General features: G+C 36.6%; 1 protein-coding gene across 1 annotated transcript; it reads left to right on the forward strand.

Annotated features, from left to right (window-relative positions):
- The first annotated feature begins 13325 nt into the window (after positions 1–13325).
- LOC100891357 (homeobox protein unplugged) lies at positions 13326–17392 on the forward strand. The gene is made up of 2 exons (XM_030972991.1): positions 13326–13342; positions 14207–17392. The coding sequence occupies exons 1-2, from the start codon at positions 13326–13328 to the stop codon at positions 14964–14966; spliced, it is 777 nt and encodes a 258-aa protein (XP_030828851.1). The 3' UTR covers positions 14967–17392.
- Positions 17393–26572: the final 9180 nt, after the last annotated feature.

Here is a 26572-nt window from a genome sequence, read left to right on the forward strand (position 1 = left end):
GTAAGAGATCATTAGTTCAAGCTGGTTTCGACGCCATCTTGTGCCTTTATAAAGAATAGACAGACTTTGTGGTCAGATCATAATGCAATTATATCAATGAACGTCTATGGCTACCTTCTACACAAACTCATGATCAGAATTGGCTGCCGACTTTAGCATTTATTGGGTGAAAATTAAACGTTTGTGATATTGATATCTGACGAACATAATAGATTGGAGATGGACTTTTGAGTATCATGGGTATATCTTTCGCAATCTTGGTGACTTTACTGCAATAATATAGAACAAAATACAGAATTTTGATAGAGAGAATCAAAACAGTTATGCTGATATTTCTAGAGAATTCAGATAGCTAATTAATAGCCTGAAGTACAATTCAATCGAGCAAACTCCTCTTTGCCTCTAAAGCCAGAGTTTCGTTTCCGTACACGTTCAACATGCAGTTTAGACTATAACAATCCTTTGGAAAAAATAGTTCATTTTTGGTATGGTTGAATACTTAATAGAGGGGGAGGTTTTCTTCGCGTTTCGTTTTTAACAGTTTCTGAGTTGCCATTCTGTTGAACAAAGAGGAATATTCATATAAATAGACCCTAACTGTATTTCTTCTCTGTTGCATGGAATAAATTAAAAGGGAAACGGGCCAATCGTTATAAGCGTTCAATGTCTATCTTTTATACATGTAATTTGGACATAGTATGTTGACTTCGTACCTTTGCTTGAATCTGCTTTTAACCACACGTTACTATCAATATTTAAGACTTTCTTGAACTATTTCGTAAAACTGTATCTTATTGCCGTATACCGTTATCCTTCAGTTATCATTATAACATATCCTTTATTAAACAAATAATCGTGATCTCGACTTTAAAACAAGCCGCCCTCATCACCTCTTGCTGTAGACATGTTTTTTTTAGGAGTACAGAGGAGTCCCTAGACGATCCAAATCTGTTGAAAATTAGAGTCGAGTTGAGGACGCGCGTTGGCGAGTGTAGTTGCCGCTTGTTGTATAGAGAAGGTTTGTCGGTTGGCAAGCGGGGGGAACGAATGGCGATGGAGAAAACAGAAGCCTGAACTTTGTCGCCTTGTACATTTTCATTGACTAGCGTTTGTGCAAGGAGTCACAAAAAATGAAGAAAAGCATCTGTAATCACATGGTTAACCGTCTCCGATTCTAATAAGCTCCTGACCATATACTGTCTTTTTTCACATTGGTTTTTTTTCCTCTGTCTTTTCTAGTATCACTATTCTATAAACGTTTCCTCTTGATCTTTTCCTGAAGTCCGCTTTGGTTGGCGCCCTTAATACATTTTATCATCGTTTTTCTTCATATCCAACCTATCTTTGTTATTATTTTTTATTTATGTTTCTATTAATTTCATCTTTACCATTCTCATTTTGCTGGTATTCGTGTGGATCTCATTAGGCTTCTTCGGAATATCAGCAGAAAATTAAATGCAGGCATATAATAAAAGGGAACGTGTAAGGGTTTTTTTTTTTACCTCTGACAATCAATTAACTTTAGGCTTATTTTATAAGCATATGAGTCTAATGAGGAATTTAAAGGCTTAAAGAGGAATATGAATATATGAATAATAATTTTGTCCAATTTGCAAGGTGATTAGTTCGATTGAAACCGCCTTTGATTATTGAAATGGACCACACCCTTACTATGATTAGTCAACCATTTTGCTTGTATTTGAATTGTATTTATTTTCATTCTCAATAAGTATACGATTTGTTTTTGGTCTTTTGCCCAGTACTTTCCATGCGGCTTGGTATATAAGCCACGACTTACCTTTTTCTCATTTTTTACAGTCCTACTCTCAGAATGAAAACTTATTTACAACGCAGTATTGCCATGTATTCTAGAATGTATAACTTACCATTCACACATAATATATAGCTCTAGTTTATTTTACCATTTTGAAATAACTTAAATTTCATCTCTATTATTCAAATTAACATAAGAATATATTGCATATATATATATATATATATATATATATACAATATTATTTTCTTTTCAAAAGGAGGTAAGACATACTTCACAACAAGTGAAAACAGATTTTGAACCGAGGACAGTACTTTGTAAGTCCATATACGTGTAGAATTGTCAAGATTGTGGATATTACGTGCGTTTTACACGTGCATTCGCTTTCAGAACTGTTTCACGGTGTTGTGTTTTGTTCAGAAATACGATAACCTTCTAGAATTATATGTTAGGATATATGAAACGAAGCAGCTATCTCTTCTTACCGCCGATGGATCATCGACAGGAAAACGAGACAATTATGATGACGACTGAAGGCGGGAAAAGAACTTTGCACGCGGGCGTAGATTCGAAAACAGAGCTTTTCTGCCTCGTCTGCGCACGTTTTGGTGTTTTTCAAATTTCATTTTCCTCCTCATGTTTCATACCCGTATGATGAATGGGCTTCCATGTCTTTAGAAGTATATATTTACGTTGAAATTAAATATGGACTCCACATTACATACTCGAAATGTTGTGGTTCAACTCAATTATTATTCATTGTTAAGTTAAACTGAAACTAAAAGCTAATAAGGTCATAATTATTGTCTTTACGATTGTCTTTGATTAGAAAAAAGACCGCTGTTCGTTTATTTTGTTTGTTTGTTTTCATCTTTAAAACCGGTTATAATTACAGAACTTGTTTCATAAATTTTTTGACCATCAAGTCTAATAATACAAGCATACACCAGACTACGGGCTAGGACATTCTTTGTTGATAGAATCTAACCACTTTAATGAAACATACGCTTCCAGTTTTGCTGCCAAGTTTATCAGCTATGCTTTTTACTGCCTTGCCTGATTTTAATGTTTCATGTGATAGAAAAAAGAGGATGTCCCAGGCATATACTCCACCAAACTTAATTCGAAGGAAGAGTAATAAAATAAATGTCTGCTGCTCAGGTTAAAAATATAGATTAGGTAAAACTGGAAAGAAAGCAGACTGTTATTTGTTGATTGCCTTTTCCACTGTTAAAACATATTGCCGTACATTCTCGACAGTTCGTTAAAAAATAAAACTTGTACTAATATTTCTTTTCTTTTGCATGAACTGTTTCTTTTGTATTTTTTACAACGAGAGGGAGGAGAAAACACACCACAAATCGGGCTAAACAGAATACTTAACGTCGCCCATGATGTTTCTTGCTCTAATTATCTCTCCTAGATGGGGGGGGGGGGGGGGTGTCTTTCACAATGTGAGTCAAGGTGAAACACCAAATAGATTCGCCTTAGGTTTTTTTGATCACATGATACTTATTATTATTGCACATTTAATTAAGTAAATTACAAACGTTCGAATATTGTTGGAATTTTGAACAGGGCTAAGTCAGATAATACCTTGCGTTGTTATTACACAAGGGGTGTTGTTTCTAGTTCTTTTTGGGAGGATACATAATTGCATCAGAACGTAATTATATTCTCATCTCGCGCACGACAAAGTTTTTTTTCCATGCTCTGCAAATCGTTCCCAGTCAAGTGAGGCCGTAATCACCCTCTAATAAGAGAGTCGTTTAAAACTCATCAGGCGATCTATCTTCATTAAAAATGCCAACCACGTGGGATATTTATTAAAATTCGCGCGCCATCGGGGTGCATCGAAAACAAATTCCTTGTTGAGATTCTAATCGTCAGGTTCTCCTGTTTTCGTCTGACAACATCCCATCTTATACAAAACCTTCTTGTTAACCCTTTCCACACTGATTCCACCAGCTACCGCGTCTTATGAAATCGCGTGATTAACCCCGCGTTGCTGGCGCACTTAATGAAGATTTCTTTAATCAATATATTGAGGCGACAGATCGAATAGATTTCCGATCAGGCGGGAAGTAGCCGAGGTCCCAACGTCGTATGTCGTCTGCAGCCATAGAGCCTGTCGTCCTAAAATGGCGCCGACCAGAGCGTAACATGGCCCCGCTGACATAAAATCAAAGTTCCCTAACACCAAGTTCTGGTGTTCGTATACCAGATTGCTTTGTCTGTGACAATATGCGTTAAATTCTAAGAAGGGTTGTGGTGGGGGTTTAGAGAGAGAGAGAGAGAGAGAACGCATTTCAACGTCAGATTCAAAATAATTGAAGGAATTCTGTGAACATGAGTCAGTTTTACAGCAGAACACCAACAACTCAGGTATTGAATAACGAATGTAATCATACATGAAATTAGTTTTGAAAATAGAAGAAAATGAAACCAAGCAACAAACATAAAGTGTAAACAGTGCTGAAATGGTTTTAGTTTTAACGACAAAATTAAGATGAGAAAATCAAAGAAAGCTCTGCTGCTACACAGTGATTGTTACGATGGAATACTATGCTTTGGATAGTTTTAAAAATATATACTATTTACTATTCAACATCTTGTCATAACATATAATACTTATTTAACAACTTAGATGGATGTATATTATCATAGACATTTCTTATTATTGGGTACAAAGAGTCTGGTATTGCGCAATTATTAATATTATCAAGTACTGTAGTTCGTGTAAAGGCCCTTTGGATTCTGCAGACTTGTAGAACGTCCTCATGGTGATTTGTGCTCCCGTTTAGTTCTAAAAGTAACAACATATTTGCGTGGGTCCTAACTGATTGTCCAAATCCTTGTACAAATATTGGATTTTGTATTTGCCTTCGGAAAAAGCAAAAAATGTGCTTCAATATAAAAATAGCACATGGAGTTTTTTCCTTTTTTGTTTCTTCAGTGAACGGATCTGATTTCCTTCTTTCCTTCTTCTCACCCACAAAGTCGGCTAACTGCATTTCTGGCACGATTGGAATCCAAGGAAACTATGTTTTTGGAACGCCTTATGGAAGGAAAGTCTTAGGATCTAGCATCTTAAATCTGGTCTAGCAGTCTCCTCGTCACATTGTAGCGAGATTTAATCTTCATAAAATGTAAATGCAAGTGCCTATCGCGTTGCCAAAGACATGTCGCAAGGGGAAGCATGAATGGAAATGAGAAATTTCCTCGACATTTAACATGCGTTTTCACAATTTCAATGAAATGGTGGCCCTCGTGCAGATTTACAGTTGATACTTTACATCAATAATATTTGAACTTGGGCGGTCGCTTTTGAAATCGATACAGGTCTTGCGTCTGGCCAAATATTTGAGTTCTATTGCGCTCGCTTAATTCCTCCTTTTTGACCATCACTGAATTAACTTGTAATAAGTTTACTCGCGGAATCTTAGAAGAAAACCTAGCAAGTAATTAATAATTCTGTCAAATCATAGATTTATGTTAATTATTTTATAAAATTGGTCTTACATTATAGAAACAAATGATGCAGAATTTATATAATAGAGTGACAAGTTCCACCTTGTTTCTGTGCACATGTGATATAATGTGTAATAGCTAAAATGTCTTTTTTTTAATCATATGAAATTGACATAGCAATTAATTGTCCTAATTAATTGAAAACAGATGTACTTTTACTTAATACGTTGATGCCTCCGGTTTTATCACTTTCCATTTGGTTCTGCTCTTCCATTATTTTTGTTTTTTCTAGAGAGTGAAATATAATTCCAAATTAAACAAATTATACAAATTATACAAATTTCATTACAAGCTTTTTCGCTTTTACATCTCGTGTTAATTCGTCCCCAACTTAGTCACCAGGAATTTATCTCACTCCTATCAGACTTTAATCGATTTTGAAATATAATTATAAACTGAAAACGTGAACTTTGTTGAACTGTGCATTTATACAAATCGTCGAAGGAAGTCTCCTTTAATCTATGTGTGTTCATCAGACGCTTTGCAAATCGTTTATGTCAGACGCCTCTACAAATACGCGTGTCATTTTCCTTTTCCCCTTTCTACCGCTTACTGCTTGCCAAGTGTTAATGACAAGGATATTATTATATTTACCTCTGGGCATTTAGTCAATCATATAGCTCTGAGAGACAAGAAAATAACGAGTGCGAGAAATAGGCGCAAATCTATAAACTCCCTTCCTCAGAAAAATCAATTATTGTGCCATAATATCACGCGGCTAAATGTCGTGACACGTCTGCCATCTCGTCTGCGTCTTAAAGTCTACCCGCATCAGACAGTTTTCAGGAAATGTATTCCATAACTATAAATCACTTATGATTCAAGGAGCAGATAGTCAAAAAAACACAGCAATACTTCATCGATGATCATTTTAAAGTGCATTTATATTGAATTCTATTTCGTTTCAGTTGTTTTGATGATGCAATTTAATTTTAACTCTGTAAACTGTCTGATTATTTAAACTAGGCCTGCTATTTGAATACATATTTCCAATTTCATCCATGATATTTCAATCAATTCTTATTCTCTCTCTCTCTCTCTCTATCTCATTCTTTCTCTCTCTCTCTCTCTCTCTCCTTTGTCCGTATTTATGTCCCCTCATACCCTCTCTCTCTCTCTCTTTAACACTCTCTATTGGCACTTCTGTCTTCTTTTTTTTTTTTTTTTTTTTTTTTTTTGGGGGGGGGGGGTCCTCTGTCCCCCATTATTTTGTATAGGTTTTATTTTAAATTTATTACAATTTTCCCTTTCCGTTTATGTTTCATTTTTAAAGCTATTTTTCACACCTCAGACTAAGATATTTTGGTTAAATGTTTTTTGTAATTTCATACACCCTTCCTTTGTTTAGTGCACCTGTATTTGGCATTTATTCTAATTTATGATTGATAGGTATCCAATAATAACAAATATTACACAATTTTCGTAATTCCTTTAATTTCAAAATGCATTTCTATTATTCAGTTCATGATTCTCCGAACATGTTTAAGACCCCCCTTCACATCATTGTTCTACCTAGAGTGACGTTATTCGGATCAAGAGAATATCATACGCTATATAGCAGCACATTCGTCACCACTCTTATTCAGTATTATGTGAATAAATAAGAAAGGGATTACATTATTTATCTTGTAAATTACATATAAATGTTGAATAAGAAAGGATGGAATGCTCTAAAAACCAAAGATATATGTGCAAATTTCTATTGACATTGACGGGCACTGATTTATACTGTATCATGTGTTTATGCCGTGTTATCTATAGCCGCAAGTACATAAGTTACTTCATTAACTTAATATTCATATGATTTTCATATTATAGCTCATAATATCGTTTATTGGTAGAATTGGATCTCTCTCTCTCTCTCTCTCTCTCTCTCTCTCTCTTTCTGAATTCCTATCACCTTTAATATTCCTATTAAAAAAAGCTCTTTACGCGTACATCAGGTCTCCATGAAACTTATAATCAATTAAGACAATTAAATACTAATATAGGCCGCCAACCGTCACATCTTAATTCATCTTAATTTATCTGCATTTCTTCTTTCTCAAGTAGTATTTTGGTGCTCTAATTATTTCAACACTCAAGGACGACCGAACACTCAGCACTCGATGATTTACGCGCGCGAAAATATTGAACCTATCGCAATAGCAATTAGTCGATCCGCTAGAAACAAACCGCCCAATTAATTCATTACGACGATCACATGCAATTACATTACATCAGCTTATGAGGATGTATAACCATAATTATGTATATCGAAATGGATGCTAATGAGAATATTACACTGCAAACAGCCTGATTACATTATCCTTTTCTCCATAAACGAATGCGTAATGTATTTGCACCTTGCGTAAGATCGTTTTACCGCATTACACTGATTGAGTTAATTCATTTAGCAGAGCGAGGGTTTTTCATGCCGAATCTAGTCTGTGATATTTTAGGTCACCTTTTTTCGACTTTCGACAAGCTATTAATGATGTTTACAACACATAATTATATGATATTCATTGTGAAAAAGTGAGGAGTCTTATACTTAAGGATATGTCGATAATCAGAGAGGCCTATACTGCCATAGGACCCCGTATAGGACGTGTTTAAAACAGAATATTTCATTAGAAAATTAGAAGAAAAATGCAAATGAGAAAGTTAAACAACTGGCAAAATGTTATGGTATTAAATAATGAAGGTAACAAAAACGATTACCTTTCTCAGGAGTATTTTCAATAATTCAGGTTGAAGTGGTTGATATACTTGAGAGAGGGATCAACCATTCGGGCATTTTGAGGACAAGGGAACAAACGAATCGAAATAATGTAGATTTATGTCTTTATAGTAGATTGTTAACCGTGCTCTAAAATGTTACTTCAAAATGAATACTACTGAAAATAAATCAAGTGCTTGGTTTGGTCGCCACTTTCACCCTTCCATATAATGTTATGCGGTATACCAGACACATTATATCACATATTCGAACGAGTCTATATACGCGGGGAGACGAAAAATCTGCAAAAGCTATCCATCACATGAAGCACAGGCAACTCCATCTTGGCGCGTGCATGCATGCGTCATTAGGAAGGTCACACCGTGTGAGCCGCTAATTACTCGCACTAATGGCGATGGTCTATTACTCCCCTCTGTTACATCTATTTTGGTAACTCCCAGTAAATTAGAGCCCTGTTTACGATTTGCACATCGGTACGAGTACACACCGCTTTTGATGACAAACATTACACTGGTAGTAATTGAGATGTTTTTTTTCTTCGACGAATGTTTCTGGTTTTATAAAATTGTTGTGAGCTCGTGTGTATTATGTAAGAGAGAGATTATACGGTTTGAAAGATCAAGAGCTGATAAAATTATGTTTAATAAAAACAGTTGTGATACATATATATTGACATGCAATGACTAGATTGTAATCACGCGGAACAATAATAGTGGTAATAGAGTGGTCGATATTTCGACGAATATTTCAGATTTGATGATGGGAATGTGAGCTCGTATGCACAAACGACAGAATTTATACTGTTTGAACGCTCAAAAGTTGAGGAGAACCCTTATAGATAAGACCAGTACTGCTACAAATAGATTTACATGCCGTGATTAAATTACAATCATGCAATTTCCTGTTTAACAAAAATCGAAATGATAGTATCGTCTGCAGGTTTGTGTACCTTGCCGGAATAGTAAGTGTGATATTATAAGAGCTACTTAGCCTTTGATATCTGACTGGTGTGCTGTAACAGGATTTACATTCAAAGTTTATTCTCTACCGATATAAAACGATGACAATTGAATGATCTGCTACTGATCTGCTACCACCACCACCACCACCACCTGTAATACCGGTCTTATTACAACTACTACCATTTTTGCTGCTCCTTGTTCCGCCTGGTAAAATGATGTTAATCATTGTTTAAATTTTGTGTCTCTGTTTTCTCTCTCTCTCTCTCTCTCTGTCTAACCGTCTCACTGTCTCGCTCTTTTTCGCTTTCAAATACACTCACAACACACACGCGCGCGCGCACACAACACACATACACCCACACACACACACACACTCTCTCTCTCTCTCTATCTGTCCTATTCGTCAGCCTTTTATCTTTACAATAAAAAAACTTGTATTTACTTCGATATATTAATTCATATTCATTCGTCTCATCACTTGAATCTTAAGCTATATCTACATCCAAAATCTTCTTTATTCTTTAATCACTTATTTCATTCGCCATTCGTCCCTTTACCAGATTTTCCCATCGCTTCCCCACCCCATTATTTTGATGAAGTCGCGATCATCATGTTTATTCTGCTTTACTTCATTTTACTCTCTCCCTGCATCAGTTGATGGACAACGTTTTCGTCGCTAAGTGTCGGAGTATTCAATTCGTATTTTTCTTCTCTTCTTTGGCTTGCTGTTGATGTTTCTTCTCAGTCATCTACATTGAATTCAGTTTATTTATATGGCGCCATACACATGCTGTGATGAATCATCATCATCATCATCATCATCATTTTTCTATATTCACATGCGAATATGACGATGCTCGTTATACGCAATAATTCATTTTGTAAATACATGACCAACTCTGGAGGGGGATGAAAAGGATATGGGTAATGATCGAAAAATGATTTACGTTCTTTAGTAAACATATCAATAGGAAAGTTGCTCACTTGTATGAAAATATTTTTACATTTCATGAAATGACGCATTCTGAACGTGTTGTAGAAAATCGATTTAATTGGGGGTTCTGCAGCGCCAGGAACGAGCAGTCTTCCATGTTTCATATTCGGTTAATAAGTGTGCGTTCCATAAATATTAAGGAACTTTTTAGAACCGCACAGAAATTGATGGCTGCATGCTTAAAGATCCAAACCGCATAAACCAGTTTTCTTCGTAACAACTCTGACTCAGACATGACAGTGGTGGAGTAATATCTCTACCATCCATGTTTGGCGCGGTTGATGAAATTATCAGAAGGATGAAATCATATTTGCAGAAAGAGCCTTGATACTCATTGCATCTCTTGTTAAAATGGTTACTACTGGAATGTCGTTGAAAAGAACGGTTGCTTACTGAATACTGAGAATACAAGCATAAAGAGTTTCTGTGAAGATAGTTATCATTTAATTACAATGTTATGTGCAGCTTGCATTTATCATTTTCATACAACGAAGTTTGTGACACCTTAATGTAGATGTTGTCATTTCATACCTAAGAGTAATAGATGCGTAAGTCACCTAATGCGAAATTAAACGAAGTGAAGTGATTAATTCATCAGTAGAATGTCATTCAGAATTCTTTTCAAACCTGGTTCAATTATTACTTTTCTATTATCTGGTATTCTTTAAATATATGAGCGTTATTTGCGTGATGAAGTATACAGTCTTTTCAATTATGTAAGTATGCAGGGAAAGAAGTGAAAATAAGGACATCCATTTTTAGGGAGGATATGAAATCTATTTTATTGATTTCCATCATCAATCATCTTGACGTTAATGAATCGGCTGGTAAATCGAGAGAAAGAGAGAGAGGAATGACACCCCCATTTCACTGGAGGACAAAGTTTTACTGAAGTTCGGGTTCTTTTTTTTTTGTCCTTGTCAAGAAATACTAACAATGGGTAGGATCGTGATGATCGTGGAAGCAAATGGTTGATAAATGGTGATAACATTTGTCTAGCATTAGCACGGTTAATAACACGGTTTTGTCGTTGATCTACCCCAACTGTACACCTATCATGATGGCACACATGCTTCTACATATCATATGTACCCTCTCCCCCGGGTCTCGGCATTAGGCCAAGCTCGCTTTGTCGTTTTTGTTTGGACGGGGTTTTGTTATCGCCAATGATACCCCCGCCAACAAAAGGGCTTGTTTTCTTCCCCCAGCCGACTGATACAGTCGCTCTGCCGATGGTTGCCGGCCCCCTCCAGCAACGGCTTGTGAAAATACCAGCGAGCGGTGTGGAGGGAGAGGAGAGGCCGACGCGGTATAGAGAGAATGCTAGCAGCCCCTCCTGCTCTTAGCCATATAGATATCCCAGGCCCACAGCCGCATAACAAGGCTGAACAGGGTATCTCTAACTCAGGGATTTCGTAATAAAATACTCCCCTTTTTCCTTCGTTAAGAAATTTTCTTTTAGTCCTTTTGATGGTAGAGCGACTATTAATTTCCAAGGCTATATCTATTTCAGCATCTGTTTAGGATGAAAGAGAGATGAAGAGGGATTAGGGTTAAGGAGGTCCCCCCTGGTCCCCACCACTAAAACCGAATCGTGGATGCAATGGAAAAGAACTGGGCTCAAACCTACTTTGGTGTTTGTTTTGCGTGGCTTAACCCGCCGTATACTTTAAGAAGATTATAACGCTCTCCGTGTTCCCATCAAATATTTATCTTTTTGATAATACGAATTATGATATGAGGCTCTATAATGGTGCGTAAGTGTCAGTTTTTCAAGATGAGGGGCACTAGGAAGGAAAGGGATACAAGAGTAGCAAAACATTATTATCTTTGTAAATATTGTGATAAATATATTCATTGAAAACTAATTATTTCGTTAGCAGAGTGAGGTCGATTAGAAGGTAAAAACAAATAAACAATCTTCAAATACTTTAACAACTATTGGAAAGGAAAGAACTGGTATAAAGCAGTCGTAAGAAAGGTAGGCAATGCGTTTTGTCTTTGATAATGTGAATATACATGTAGGCTTATCAAAAAGCTATTATTGCGTTTCCATAATGATATCGAATTAGATTAGATGTAAAACAAATACAATTGCAAAAAAATTACATTTAATGGAAGAGGAAAGAAAACTGCCATAAAATAAGTCGAAAAATGAGAAGTTTTTTTTTTAAATCTTCGTTGATACTGGGGTCAATAGTTATATTGGAAAGTTATAACTTCGTAGTATTAGTAGAGGATTTACAACCGACCAGCAAACAAAATTACAGTTAATAGAAATTGAGAGTACTTTAATAAAGGAAGGAAAACAAACAACCTGCAAAAGATTTTACAGTTAATGGAAATGGAAAGACTGGTATATGAATTAAAGTGTTTAGTGTTCATGACTTCCGATTAAGGTCATATTAAAACACTTCTTGTTCCGGTCCAGTATTACGGCCCTGGAACGGCATTCGTCTAAGATTACAATACTTAATCTACATGATCCGGGTGTGTAATACATGGAGACACATTTGCTTTTACCATGAATGTCGGAGCTAAACCCTATAGGGTAAAAATTATGTGCACTGGAGCAGCAGCAGCAATAACGTGCATTATCAGTACAAAATTAAAAGAATGGGGAACCCCACTCCTGACACCACTTTTAGTATTACTATCAACACGAATGTGGTATCACAATATTTATTTTTCTTTATATATTTTAATCTGTGAATTTCTAGCAAACAAACAACATACGGTCAGAATATCAGTACAGCATTCATAGTCTAGCATCAAAATTGTCTAATAAATGTTATAAATTCATGTCTTTATTAGACACTTGCTGATTTTAATAGATGTGTGTAGTTTTTATGTTGAAGACCTTCATTGGCACGCAAAGTACAGATTTCAAACTATGAAATTAGGTACTGGACTAATTCTTAGCTAGTTTACTGTAACATATTTGTTTTACCAGTAATGCACAATACTAGGCCACAGGATTTTGTTTCATATCTAGGTAAGATGTTAAAACATTCTAGTAAACTCTTTTTTTTTTTTAATATAAGAAGCATCATGTTTTGGTGAGAATATGAAAGTCGCCCTCGAGACTAAAAAACTATGTTTAATAGTATATTCTATCGAGGACTGATGCTTGTTATTCGGATGTGAACGTGCCTCTACTCGAAATTCAACTCCTTACGATATTACCATTTTCATACGTTGCGAATTACTATACTGCGTTCGGTTCTCGTAAATCTGTTCCGAAACAAATTGCTGCAATTCACATCGAATCCCTTCTCTCAATCGATAACTAAATCCTTGCAAAATGGAACGAGATTACTTAGAGACAGCCAGAGAAACGAAATGGATGCTACCAGGTGGTATGTCGGCTGCCTGCTTCAAACTTCGTTTGATGAGCTTAGCCAAATTGGCGCCATCTTCCAGCATTTTCCTTACCCCTTCCTAACATCCAATACAAGAATGTATTGACATGCAAGCTATCTCACAAGATTGCCATGAAAGGCCGTCTAAGATTGTGTGATATACTAGCTCTTGCCGAAGGGATTCCTCACAAGCCGCATGCTCTGATCCTTAATCCCAGTAATTTAGGTCGTATGATATTGCGGCTTAGGGTAACTGGTCTTATACCAGACGTATCACTAATACTGGTATTATCCCAGTGCTATGCTGAGAAAATACGATGTTCAAGGGAACAAAGCTGGGAAATGGCCGACCGACCAAAACTGATTTGAACTGGACGAAACGGAATACTGAGTAGATCATTTTGCATTTGGAGTAATAGGACTGTAGTTATTGCCGAGTTTTCAGATTGAAGTGTCATTACGGTATGGCTTAAATGAACGTACAGGTGGACGCGGGTCGGTTTGCTTTGATCTCATGATGAGTATAATGACGAAGCCCAAGGAGGATTAGCCTATACACGCTAATTCCCACTCTCATTTCTATCCCTCATATTTCGTCTCGGTCTTTCGATGTCGCATATTCTACCTTCCTTCCATCTCATGTACATGACCTCCTTTTGTACCTTCTTTTATAGTGTCCAACTGGTGTTGACCTTCTATTTACTTTTTAAACTAGTGACCAATTGGTATATTCTGTCTTGTTCTATCTTTTTTCTCTCACTCTTCTCTCCTTTTTTATCTTTCATAGACCCTTTCAGTTCTCTTCACTATGTCTTTTCGTCAAGTCTGACCATTTCCATTTCCATGTGCTTGCTTGTGAAGTAGAGAAGACAGAGGTTTGACATTTACTCTGACTTTCACTTTGTCATCATTTGCAATATATCTATTTAAAACAAAACTTAATCTTTATGTTTTTCTTTCGTTGTCTTCGACAGACAAGAGTCCCAGTGATCGTCACGAAGGCCACGATGGTCTTGATGATAACGACGACGATCTTCTTCACGACAGCGAAGCTTCCTCACCCGAAGACTGCGGTAGGAAGTCGGTGGGTGAACTCGGCGGAAAAGAGAATGGCGACGCCAACAACCTAAGCAACGGGACAAACGGAAGCAACAAGAGCAGACGACGACGGACGGCATTCACGAGCGATCAGTTGCTGGCTCTGGAAAAGGAATTCATCGGCAAGAAATATCTGACGCTGAGCGAACGCGCACACATCGCACGCTTTCTGCAATTGAGCGAGGTCCAGGTCAAGATATGGTTCCAGAACCGCCGCGCCAAGTGGAAGCGACTGAAAACGCACTCGTCTATCCTAGGGGGTGGGCACCGTGGAGGGAATGGAGGCAGCGGCGGGGGCGGTGGAGGTGGTAGCGGCGGTGGAAACTCCAAGTTGGTTGTTCCTATTCCGGTCCATGTGAACCGATTTGCTGTGAGATCGCAAGAGCAGTGTAGACCGAGGATGGTGGAGCCAATGGGACAAGCCTCGCAACATCACCACTCTCTCGCTCATAACCCATCGTTAGGAACTCTAGGACAGACACACAGTGAAGGATTAGCAGCATTGAGAAATAGCATCACGTAAAACTTTTCATCGTAGTTATGTGTCGTCTTCATTCTTGTATTACATGTTTTCACTTTGAGATGAGACGTTTCAATCTACAGTCTCCCCTCCCCCTCCTCCAAGTGTGTTGTGTAGTACGTTAGCTGTGACAAACGAATGTCGTTCCACTAAGTCCTGTAGTTTTACTACATCTTCTTTATATATCATCGCACCTGCACATACAAAAAACAACAAGCAGATAGGCATGGCTTAATTTTTTTTCATTCAAGAGCTACGATATGAAGGCTTATGTTTTTCTTCATTCAAGAGCTAAGATATGAAGTACTTAGTGTCAAGTGGTCCTTTTGTTTTTTAAACATCGTTTATGCATTATAATGTATGTATTGCGGGGTAAAATGTTTGAGCAGGGCGGAAGATAATCAGCTAAGATATTTTTTAATTCGTTTGATTTTAGTACGCATAGATAGGGCCATGGGAACGTTTAAAAAAAATTCTAGTAAATATTTGACGCGAAGAAGGAAACAACTATTTACAATGTAAACGAGACTGCTTAGAAGAAAACTTATTCTGTATTTGAACATTAGTCACACAATATTATATCGTACCGTTTGATCATAATGATTTTGATTCGGTTCAAAGAATATGAATAATTCACGTTTGCGATTTTATTAAAAGCTACAGGTGGATCACCGATAATCAGACAAGAAATTTGATTAATCTCAAAAGAATATTCTTCATTTCCTTTTTCCAACAGTTTTCAAGAACTTATATGGATTATACAATAAGAATGTGCTAACTTTACGTTTGAATATGATTTTATCGTCGCATAATTATGATGATTTGCAGAAAAATAGGAAAACAATTGTATGCTTTTGTCATGGACTTATACAACACTTTGGGGTGCCAGATTAACCCATCGTCGATATAAATGATTAGTGCAGATCCGTGATATAAAAGCAATTAAGGTATCAAGAGCTGTGTGATTTTTTATATGCAAAAACACACTTAAACAATTCTTTTGAATATTGGAATCAGCCTCGTTCAACTGCATGGAGATTGAAATATGGTTCGTTTTCTTCCTTGTGCATGTTCTATTATGGAAAGAAAAACACCAATTTACATTGCTCTCATATTATGCAGACGTTATGCACTAATGAACGACCTTTTTGGTGTTTTAGTTGTTTACTCTTTCTTACGGTATAACGACATCCATCCATATTAAAAATATTAATTTAGAGAATATTTAAAGACAATTTTCAGGGAAAAGTATTTCACCAAATACTTATCACTTACCACAGGAAAACGTGCAATATTTACCTATGATATTATATGTAAGTTCAAAGTTTATTACATCATATCTGACGTTCGTTCTAGATTCACGCTGTATTCGATTATTTTTTAGTTTGTTGTTTAAAAGTAGGTCAAAAGCACAACTGCAGAATCTTCTTGTCAGAAGGTACCTTATGTTATGAAATCTCACTAATTCAACGGCCATACGTCACAATAATAAGAGTAATACTAGGTATTCAAATTGGCGCTAAAAGAGTCTAAATATTGTTCCAAAAATACAATGGGGACCGTTTTGTATATTATTCTAACAAAATGGCACTGATGTATCGGAACAGGATTGGTGAACAAAGAAAGGGTAGATTTTAAGTATAGATAAAGAGGACGTTAATATGGTAGCTTGGACTTTAGAGATCCTTATCTTATTCTCAAGCAGGTGTTGTGCATCGGTTACTAGAGTTTTAGAAAGCTGCAGGGTGATACTCACGTTTAAGATCTTATTCCGTAATGCTATAACACGATAACATGCCCTAGATCCATACCGAACACCTGATCTAGAGTTTGAGAGTATTTCAAGAGACAAACAACGGGTTCACAAAGGGACGATGCAGACAATCTAAAGGTTAAGCGCTGATATTCGATTTCACATCGATATATAAATTGTGGATTTATCACCTCCAATTTAAGCGTTCCAATTAGATTTATAAGTCAAACGGACATGGTTTTTAATGTATCTCACCGCTTACGTTCCCCATCTATATATAATTGCTTGATAATGAATCGTTTGGATGGATTATGGAAAGTAGGCATAACAATATAACACAAAAATGGCAGGTTGCCACATATTATACACAAACTAGTCATAATTACAAACAAAAAGTGCTTTACTTGAAGAAGCGCCCCACATCTCCAAGAATTGAAATAGACAATACAATTTCTCAACCCATTATTGTACAGACATACTGGCCAGTTTGACCACGTAATTATATATTTGTAAAGAGTGGAAGCAATTCTCACTTGGAATGTTGTTTTCTTTCTCATCCTGTCAGAGTATTGTAAATATAAGTGTGTAACTTAAACAAGGAGTGTTAACAGTTTCATGTATAAAAAAAACACGAACAAATAAACAACCAAAATAATGGTGCTACTTCAACACGATATAGACTTTTTTTAATTTTTGTTTTGTATCATCATTTCAGTGACGTCACATCAGCTTGATAAAGATGGGTATGTGAATTCATGGGGAAGGGGGGAGGTGTAATCGTGTGACACGTCCGCCCACACCCCACTCCACTACCTGTGCAAGCCCTTCTTCAATTATATAATCCCATCGAAAAATATTGTTAAATGGATCGCTAAGGCTTTCAATAAATCCACCTAAAGCAATTTGAATAGAAACAAGTGTCACCTATATATTGAAATATATCAGAGTGATATGCTTCGCAATCTGACCATTATTATTTCTACAAACAATACAATAGGGTCCTGGAAATTAATTCAAGTTGGTTTCTCGAAAGTCAATACGATTGTGTTTGTTGGAAAGCCCAATGTATGCTTGTTAATACTACCCACTTATATCACCCTGCAATCACATTGCCTTGCTAGATACATTTTAGTTTACATAATATAAAGGTTGGATGATGCATGAAATGAGTCATTTTGTGACGTGGATTCCTTAACAGGTGATTCCCAGCACCTCCATGCAGTGACTCATGAACCCTGTATCATCAGAACCAATAAATAGATGGATCATGGCTAGCTTTCCTGAAGAAACAGATTTGGATACCACGTATGCATGTCGTGACCCGATCTAAGAGAGCGGGTATAACTGACCACCCGTATTTTTGTAGAGGTGTCCACTGTAACAGGTTCCCCCCTTTTGAATGCCCTTTCGTTATGCTATCAACTTAAACATCATACCTTAGCCACACGAACGAGACCGACACGAGACTGACAACATACCTATAACAAAAATACATTACGAGGCATGTCATTAAATAGGTCGGTTTGGGGTCGTTCTGCAGGCAGTTTGGCGGTGTGACAAAGATATCATTAAACACACGAAAGCAACTCAAATCAGACTACAACCCGACCTCCTAGCCATTTGGGGGTTATGTGATTTTTGTCCGGTCCATTGTGGGTCTTTGGTTGGTCTCGTTTGTATGAGTGACGTGTTATTCCCGACCGACTCTAGTTTTCACATATATAACCAAGAAGTTACCAGCAATATATAACACAGGCTCTACATGTTTTGAGAGCATTATACAATGATTATCATAATTTTAGTAAACATTCAATGCAGATCATTGTTTAAAAAACTGTGAATTCATTGAGAGAAAAAAAATAGAAGTGTATTTTTTTCATACAATTTCTAAAATTAAGTTTCAAGGTTGATGGTTCCCGTTTACACTTAGGTGTTGCGTACACGTTAGTTGTCAACATTTTCATCACTCGATTACGTCACTCGGTTGCAAAATTTTCATTAAGTCTCCCAGTTAGAATGACAGTATATTCCATTCTTATATGAATTATTGTATATTTACAATACAATATATTCATATCATGATATATTTTTCTTTGGTGCACACTTTCATTTTAAACCGAAATTCACCAGCCCTGCTAATGATCGGGTTAAAAGGTATGTTTTTTTTAATTTAGAAAAGTACAAATATCATCCAACAACTGAAGTTTTCTTCAAATCTTCCACAGTGAAAACAGTACATATTCTCTTTGAAATGCCAATGCAATTTGAGCTCGTGTTCGTTCACAAGTCTACCCATCCAAATAGATCATGCTTAGGCCCTGATCGTCTGAACCTCGAACTATTATAACATCCACAAGTTCACGTTTATAATCAAGTCATCGCCGATATATGAAGTGACATACGCAAGCACGGAAGCACCGCAATCGGTTTACCAGTTTTTGCTTCTTAATTCGTCACCCTCCTAGATCGAGAAAGGAACAGAAGGTAAAGAGATTTATCACATCGATGTCGCATGGAATGAAGAACCCCGGAGAAAGAAGAGGAAGTCTGAATGCTTCTCAGGAATTATGAGAGCATTAATGCAGCAAAAGCGCACTGTGATGAAAACTGTTAATTGGATTATAAAACGGAGGATGCAAGATCAATTAACATGATTAATTCCGTTCATTTTTTCTTCCGATAAGCATTTTCTGTCAGATCATTTACACCATCTTCACATAAAATATGATCAACACACTTTGTCCTTGCCCTTTCTTAACCCCCCCCCCCATTCCTCTCTCATTTTTAGTGTGTAATTTCATAAACCAAAATATCAATTTTCGTAACCCTGTATAAGTTAAGTGTAACAATCATATTGTGTTCAACATGTTCCAAAGTTTACAATTTAAGTTACACCGTTTCTTTCTAAATCTCAACTAAATATCATGCAGCGACGAGTGTTGGGGAGGGGGGAGAGGGTGGATATAACACTTGGCCTGGTGGACGGTATCTGAGCTAGTTGATATGATTTTTATAAAAAAAACATTTCAATTTCTCATAATATCAATTTTCGTCACACTCAAATAACAATAGATCATTTGCAACAATTATGTTTTCAAGGTCAAATTCATTTTGCCTGTTTACGGCTTGTCACTAATTTTTCTAAATCTAAGACAATGATTTATATTCATCAACAACAGAGAAGTCAAAAGAACATCGGGTGACGGTATGAGCTAGTTTGATACATATTGAACAAAACATTTCGTTTTCTTAATTAATCAATTTCGTCACCACTGGACACAGTAGACCATTTTGGAGCAAGTCTAAATAGTTTATACTGTACAGCAAAACCTTATTGCATTTACTATAAATATCAGCCAAATGTGATTTTTATGCAGTGACGAGGAGCGAGAGAATAGTAGACAATCCTGTTCGGGGGGGGGGGGGGGGCAGTGTCTCAGCCAGTTCAAGAAAGACATGCCGTTTCCTAAGATTTTCAATATTCGTCACCTTTCGTCACCCTCTGAACATAACTTGCCATTTGCAACAATCTCGTTGTTTTTAAAGTCGAAATACAGTGTCGTTTGCTTATTGAATCCATTTCTATGATTATTAATGCAGCGACAGCCGAGGAACAAGAGAGGTGGAGGGAGAGAGAGAATGCGGTCGGGACGGAGGAGGGGGAATAGAGAGTACCCTTCTCTCGTTTACCCCCGACGGTGACGCTATCTGAACAAATTTAATTTGAATATAATTATAAGCGAAATATTATAGACCGATGACATTATTTGCATTCCTTAAATGTATACATTTCGTGACCCTGTGAACACATGGTCATTTGCAACAATCATTTAAGAAATAAATCTACCTAGCGTCTCGCTTTTCTCTCCGAAACTCAGCATGGATCTGATCACAAACAAGTTAATGTGATCATTATGCAGCGACGAGCTATAGGAGCAAGAGCAGAGATCACCTATCACGTCGCATCTCGAGGGGGACACTATCTGCGCCATCATGATTGTGATATCTTACTAATAGACGTCCTCGAAACATGCCATGGTCAAGGTCTCCGCCGATTCCAAAGATGACACTTCTTGTTTGAGTGAGAAGTGCTCATCTCTTCCGTTTCTTCTTAGTCTCAACACTCAAACACCAATATTGTGCTCTAAAGTGGTGTAAGGAGGAGAATATTTTTGCCACTAGAATCAATTCGGTTCTTCTTAATGATTTTGGTAGCTGTTTGCAGTTTCACTGATACCGAAGATGTTTCTTGTTGTTCGAGTGAGAAGTGCTCATGTCGATTCTCTCCCTCTTAGAGTATCATCACTCGGGCACACAGTAGTTTTGTGCTCAAAAGGAGCGCAAGATGGGTAATCCGTTGTCACTATAATCAAATGGATTTTTAGATTCTGTATAATGATCAGATAAAGATTATTATGACTGTTGTATTGGTTTAATGGTGCTTGGTGCATTTTGTAGCAAAGAATGTAATAGCTTTTTTTTTAAAGACATGAATCGTTTGCATATTGCTTTCATAATTTAGCTACGTCCTTGTAATACTTATCGGAATTCGTATCAATATATTCAGCATTATACAACCATAATCACCAGGAACAACGTCACCACCACCACCAATACCAACATTCGTTATCCAAAACACAGTTACATATTATAGTGAAAGTTTTTTAGGCACTCCCTCCGATTTCCTTTTCAATGTTCAATGAATGAATTATGCATGCACGTCATTCCAGCTTTCCAACGTCTAAATATGTATTACTAATGTATACAGAATGAATAAGTAAAACGTGCTCTAGAAAAGAGGATCAATATGGTTAATATCCCATTAATGAGAAAGCATTTTTAGCCATCAGATAAATTCATAATGTTATGTTTGTCAGATTTCCTAAAGCACTTAATTCATTTCATCTACATAATTGATTTCTTCCATGTACTCTATTTCTATTTATTTATATTCATATCAAGTATTCTGAATACATGAAAAGAAGTCTTCTGAAACAAAGTCACGTGACATTACGGGCAATTCTATCTTTCAGAGAATGTCTTGGAATATCAGACTGTTGGTGGCGGTCTATAGATGTTGGAAGTTGAGTTCGCGGCGTTTCCCTCGGACCTGTAAGAGTGATAATTTGTCTTCGCCCCTGTGAATATATGGAAAAGAAAGGAACCTTCTCCCAAAGTAAAACCATGAATAAAACTATCTGACAAACATTACAAGTCGAAAAACGTCCCCAAAGTTACAGAAGAGAGAGAGAGAGAGAGAGAGAGAGAGAGAGAGAGAGAGGGGGGGACCATATACTCTTTAGAGGACCTATAAAAACATGCTATCAATAATATATTTTGAGTATCGCCCAAAGGGATAAGGTATTGGAAGAAAAACAGAAATTATGGACATCTTTGTACGTACACCACAAATAGGAGAGTTGTACATGACTACGTCACGATCCACTGACAAAATTGCCAATTTAAGATTCGTATAGCTGTAGTGATTTCATAATACACACACGCATAATTCTCTTATTATGAGTCCAATTTATGTCAAACTTTTGACCATTTTGTTTCTTTTATTTGTCTGCTATCGCTGGCATATTTACAAGAATTGAAAGCATGAATGTTTAAATGGACTTGTTACAGACCAGTTCATCATTAGAATTAAAATGAGCCGTATAATACTAAATAGATACATTACATATTTACTCATGTAAATTCATTCAAACTCCTTTAACTGAATAGATTTATTTTTTAAATGGCTCCCTTTAACATGTAACATTAAAACTCGTGGTCAAAACGACGTTTGATGATGGATCAAACAATAATGTTACACGTACGACATCATTACAAAAGAGTAAGTCGATCGTTACATTAGCAAAAATGTTGCCCATGATTGTTGAGATATGCAGAACAAACTTGTAATGAAATCGAATACACCAACATCATAAACCTAAAAATCAAAGGCTAGAACATTATCAAAGAAGAAAAAAGCATAGCAGTCAGATGTTTATCCTCGTTCTCTTTAGATGCAACGATACTTTCCTCCAGACATCAGTCGCGATATTCCCGCCAAAAAAAGAGAGAAAAAGGATGAAAATAAGACATCTCGCATCCCACTTGCGCATTGCGGTGAAACTCAATTAGGAATTACAAGCAAATAAGCTTGTCTTGGTAATGAGTAGTCTGAAAATGATATGCAACGGCGGTACTCGACAAAGTGTTCAAGTTTTGTAGGAACATAAAAGAGAATATTACAGAGTCATTTTAAGGGTAGAGATTATATATCAGATAATACACGATAGCTGGGTAAGATACCCGATAATCCCTCAACGTATAGACCGCGGGAAAGATCCCCCCTCCGATTATAAATTATGCATTCAAGTTCACGTATAATACGACCATGATAACATTTCAACCCTGAAAGTAAAAAGCGGTGTCATATTCTGGAGCTGATGATAGAGCAAGAAGAAAGTGGAAAGTGACAAAGGGAGAACAGTCTCTAACACTTGCACATTGTCACCATGCAGGGCTATTTCGCGCTAATTGATACGATAACATCAATGTTCTGATGTGTGTTGTGCGCAGCTAACAAGATGAGGGACTAGGTTCGCACTTTGATATCTATGTCTCTGCACCCCTGGATGCTTTTTGTGGCATTTGAAAACCTCGGCAATGTGGACAGCGCTGGTATAGACGAAGAGGGCTTAAACTTCGGCTATCTCATAGCTGATTAATGACTTCTTCTCGAGGGAGTAAAAGGATATGGTGTTAAAACGTTGGCATGAAACAGCTTCTTTGGACTTCCACGAGATAGAGAAGTGACACATTGACAATATCGCGTACTTAATGATTGAATGAATATGATAATTGGAAAAGAAAAGCATGGCGGTAAATCAACCCGGTGTTGTAACCTTAAATCATCTTGATTGCTCCAAAAGAATAATGGACGATGGTCAACCAAGAAAGCCTATATGGTTTTCTATGGTTCTTGTTTGTCCAGCTAAACGGTATACATTGCAGGCCAATTACGTTGTTCCCATTTGCTTAAGAGGTGGGAGTGGGGTAGGGGGATGCAGCTCCTCATCAAAGAATTGTCAAATTACCAGTATTCTGGCAACCGCCACGACATACTCGGCAGCGAAGTGGTCTGTTTGTATATTATATAGGCCTATGTTATTTTGTATATTTTTGGTTGCCAGACGACATTGTCACTACAAAACAAAATGTCAAAAAAGAGAGTAAAAATAAACAAATTAAAAAAAAGACACCTAAATAAAAAAAAAATGAAAACAGTGAACACAAATTCACACCAAGTTACCCCCATCTTTACAAAAAGCAGCGCCTTTCCCGTCGATTAATCGCTTCGTTACGTTTACCTCCAGTTTTCATTTTCATCACTTTCTCGGCATTCGTTCGTGGTAATCGTGGTGATCGTGATAAAGGGTCAAACACGATTGTTCAACGATCAATCGAGTTCAAATGGTTTGCTCCCATCTTTCGGCCACCCCCACCCCCCCCCCCCCTTCACACCCAATAATTCGCCAAATTGCTTCACGAAATAATACATCTGTAATACAATTTTTCAGCATTTTCACGGACGACTCGGAGTAATTAGAATGGAAATGAGGGGATAAAAGGATTAGCCCAATCTTAAAATCACCTCTTATATCTGATGAGAGAAGTTCTATCACAATCTAAGGCTCATTTCGAGAAACCGACGATGTCACAAATTACGGGATGAAATTGGAAAAAAAGATGCCGGCATTGAGGATGCTGATGGCTACACACGGTGACGACGGGAAAATAGGAATCAGATAAGAGCGGTTGTAATGAGGGGTTTATAGGTAGAATTATGGTATTGATCAACTTCGGAGTAGGGGGACTGATTGCAGCATCACGGTGATCCGTGTTGCAAATTAGTTGGAATTAGCATCGTATTATGCGCTCTATCGTAGTCATCGTCTAGCAGCATAAATCAAGCAATAATCAGAATTTACGGTTAGGGTTAAATGCGTTTGTGGCTAGAATAAATGAAGACAAACTTGCGAAACATGTTATATTTCACAAGATAATAAGGATGATTTAAATGTGGTATTACTGCGGTATTGTTTCAAACCTTAAATGTTACCAAACTCTCTCTCTCTCTCTCTCTCTCTCTCTCTCTCTCTCTCTCTCTCTCTCTCTCTCTCCCTGTCTCGGAAGCGGTATCCCTCACTGTGTAGGCAATAATCGCCCACAATTCACAATGCTGTCTTGAAATCTCTATTCGATGTCGGCAAAGAAGAGAGAGAATGGCGGCAAAATAAAAGGATGAGATTTTAACAGTCTCACCAAAGGGTTTAAACATTGTCGCTTAGTCATACTGGTGGCATATTTCCCCCTAACCACCCCCTACACACGCATTACATATGCATTACACACGCACACACACCTACCCACACACACACACCACAAGAAAACAGGAACGCCCGAGTTCAGAAAAAAGTCAAGTAATAACCATCATTTCCTTTGCAACTTTTTGTTTAAAATTTCTGGTTTGAATTGAAGCTAATTTCACTCTTACTGTATTAAATAGAGTGATTTTTTTTTTTATAGATTCATAGCTCCTTGCTACTCATGATCAACAAATAACTGTTCTTAATCTCTTCACGTGCAACTGTGCTCATAGACGATTGAGAAAACATTTATATTATAGGAAAGAATATCTTTTATTTACAAATTTCAAGCACTCACTCAATTTTGACAAACACATACAATGAAAATCATCATATACTGGATATATACTTTAAAGAAATCAATAAAACTTTTAAGAATGTCATTAGAAGAAATTTCAGAATGTGAAACTTACATTCACAGTTTCGGCTAAATTAGAACTGAGAAACATTGTTCCACTTTTTCTCAAGGAAAAATTAACTCTCTGCTTGATGCAATTCTTTGTATCACATAGTATAAATAAATGCATTTGTTTTCTCATGAATAAAAGGGAGACAAGAAAGGAAATCAAAAAAAGGGTGAGGAAAAGGAAGTAATGATGATAACAATAATAATAAAACTGAAAGAGACGGAGCTAAAGAGCTTGTAGATGGAGTTGATCATTACTCTAAAGTAGATATAGGTAGAAGGAGAAGACGTAATGGCACTTTAAACATACGTATGCAGGACAAAAAAGCGTACAAGGAGCTATGTTTATCAAAATGTTTCTCGTATGAAAGAAGTATACAATATATAAAACATATCATATTGCAAAAATGCAAAGAGCAATAATGTAACATTTACAATAGGAATTTTGAGTAATAGTTTTGACATGAACATGATAAGAAGTATCTTACGATAAGTAAAATGTGCTTTCAATATGAAAACACATAGTTCTGTTAGTTAAAAAAGACATTTTTTTAAAAAGAAGCCTTCATGAAATCTTAGTCGATTCATGACTAAAAGAAAATTTCAAAATTTTACATAAAATTGCATAAATACTCACATCTATTCACTAGCATGGTACAATAAAAAATATACTCGGTACCGAAATTCCAATATAAATCATCTTCTGAAAAATGTCACTTCTGACTGACATACCTAACAATTGATCACAGCATTGATCACAATTCATTACATTATTTTCCTTAACATTACAGTTGTTTGATATTGTAATATACATGTACAACCATCACTGCTTAAATCATCCTACATTGTAAGTACAAAGTTCATGGTGAATTTCAGTTTGACATGTACAATCTTGCATTAAGAAGGTATTTATGAGACAGTACAATAGAATATTACAAAGGCTTCAAGTAGAAAATGATGATATATCCTACCTCATAGCATTCATGGATCAATTGCACTGTTAATAAGAAATGTGATGAAGAGGATA

The sequence above is a fragment of the Strongylocentrotus purpuratus genome, unplaced genomic scaffold (genome assembly GCF_000002235.5).
Source record: "Strongylocentrotus purpuratus isolate Spur 01 unplaced genomic scaffold, Spur_5.0 spur5_scaffold_6, whole genome shotgun sequence".
Lineage (NCBI taxonomy): Eukaryota > Metazoa > Echinodermata > Echinoidea > Camarodonta > Strongylocentrotidae > Strongylocentrotus > Strongylocentrotus purpuratus.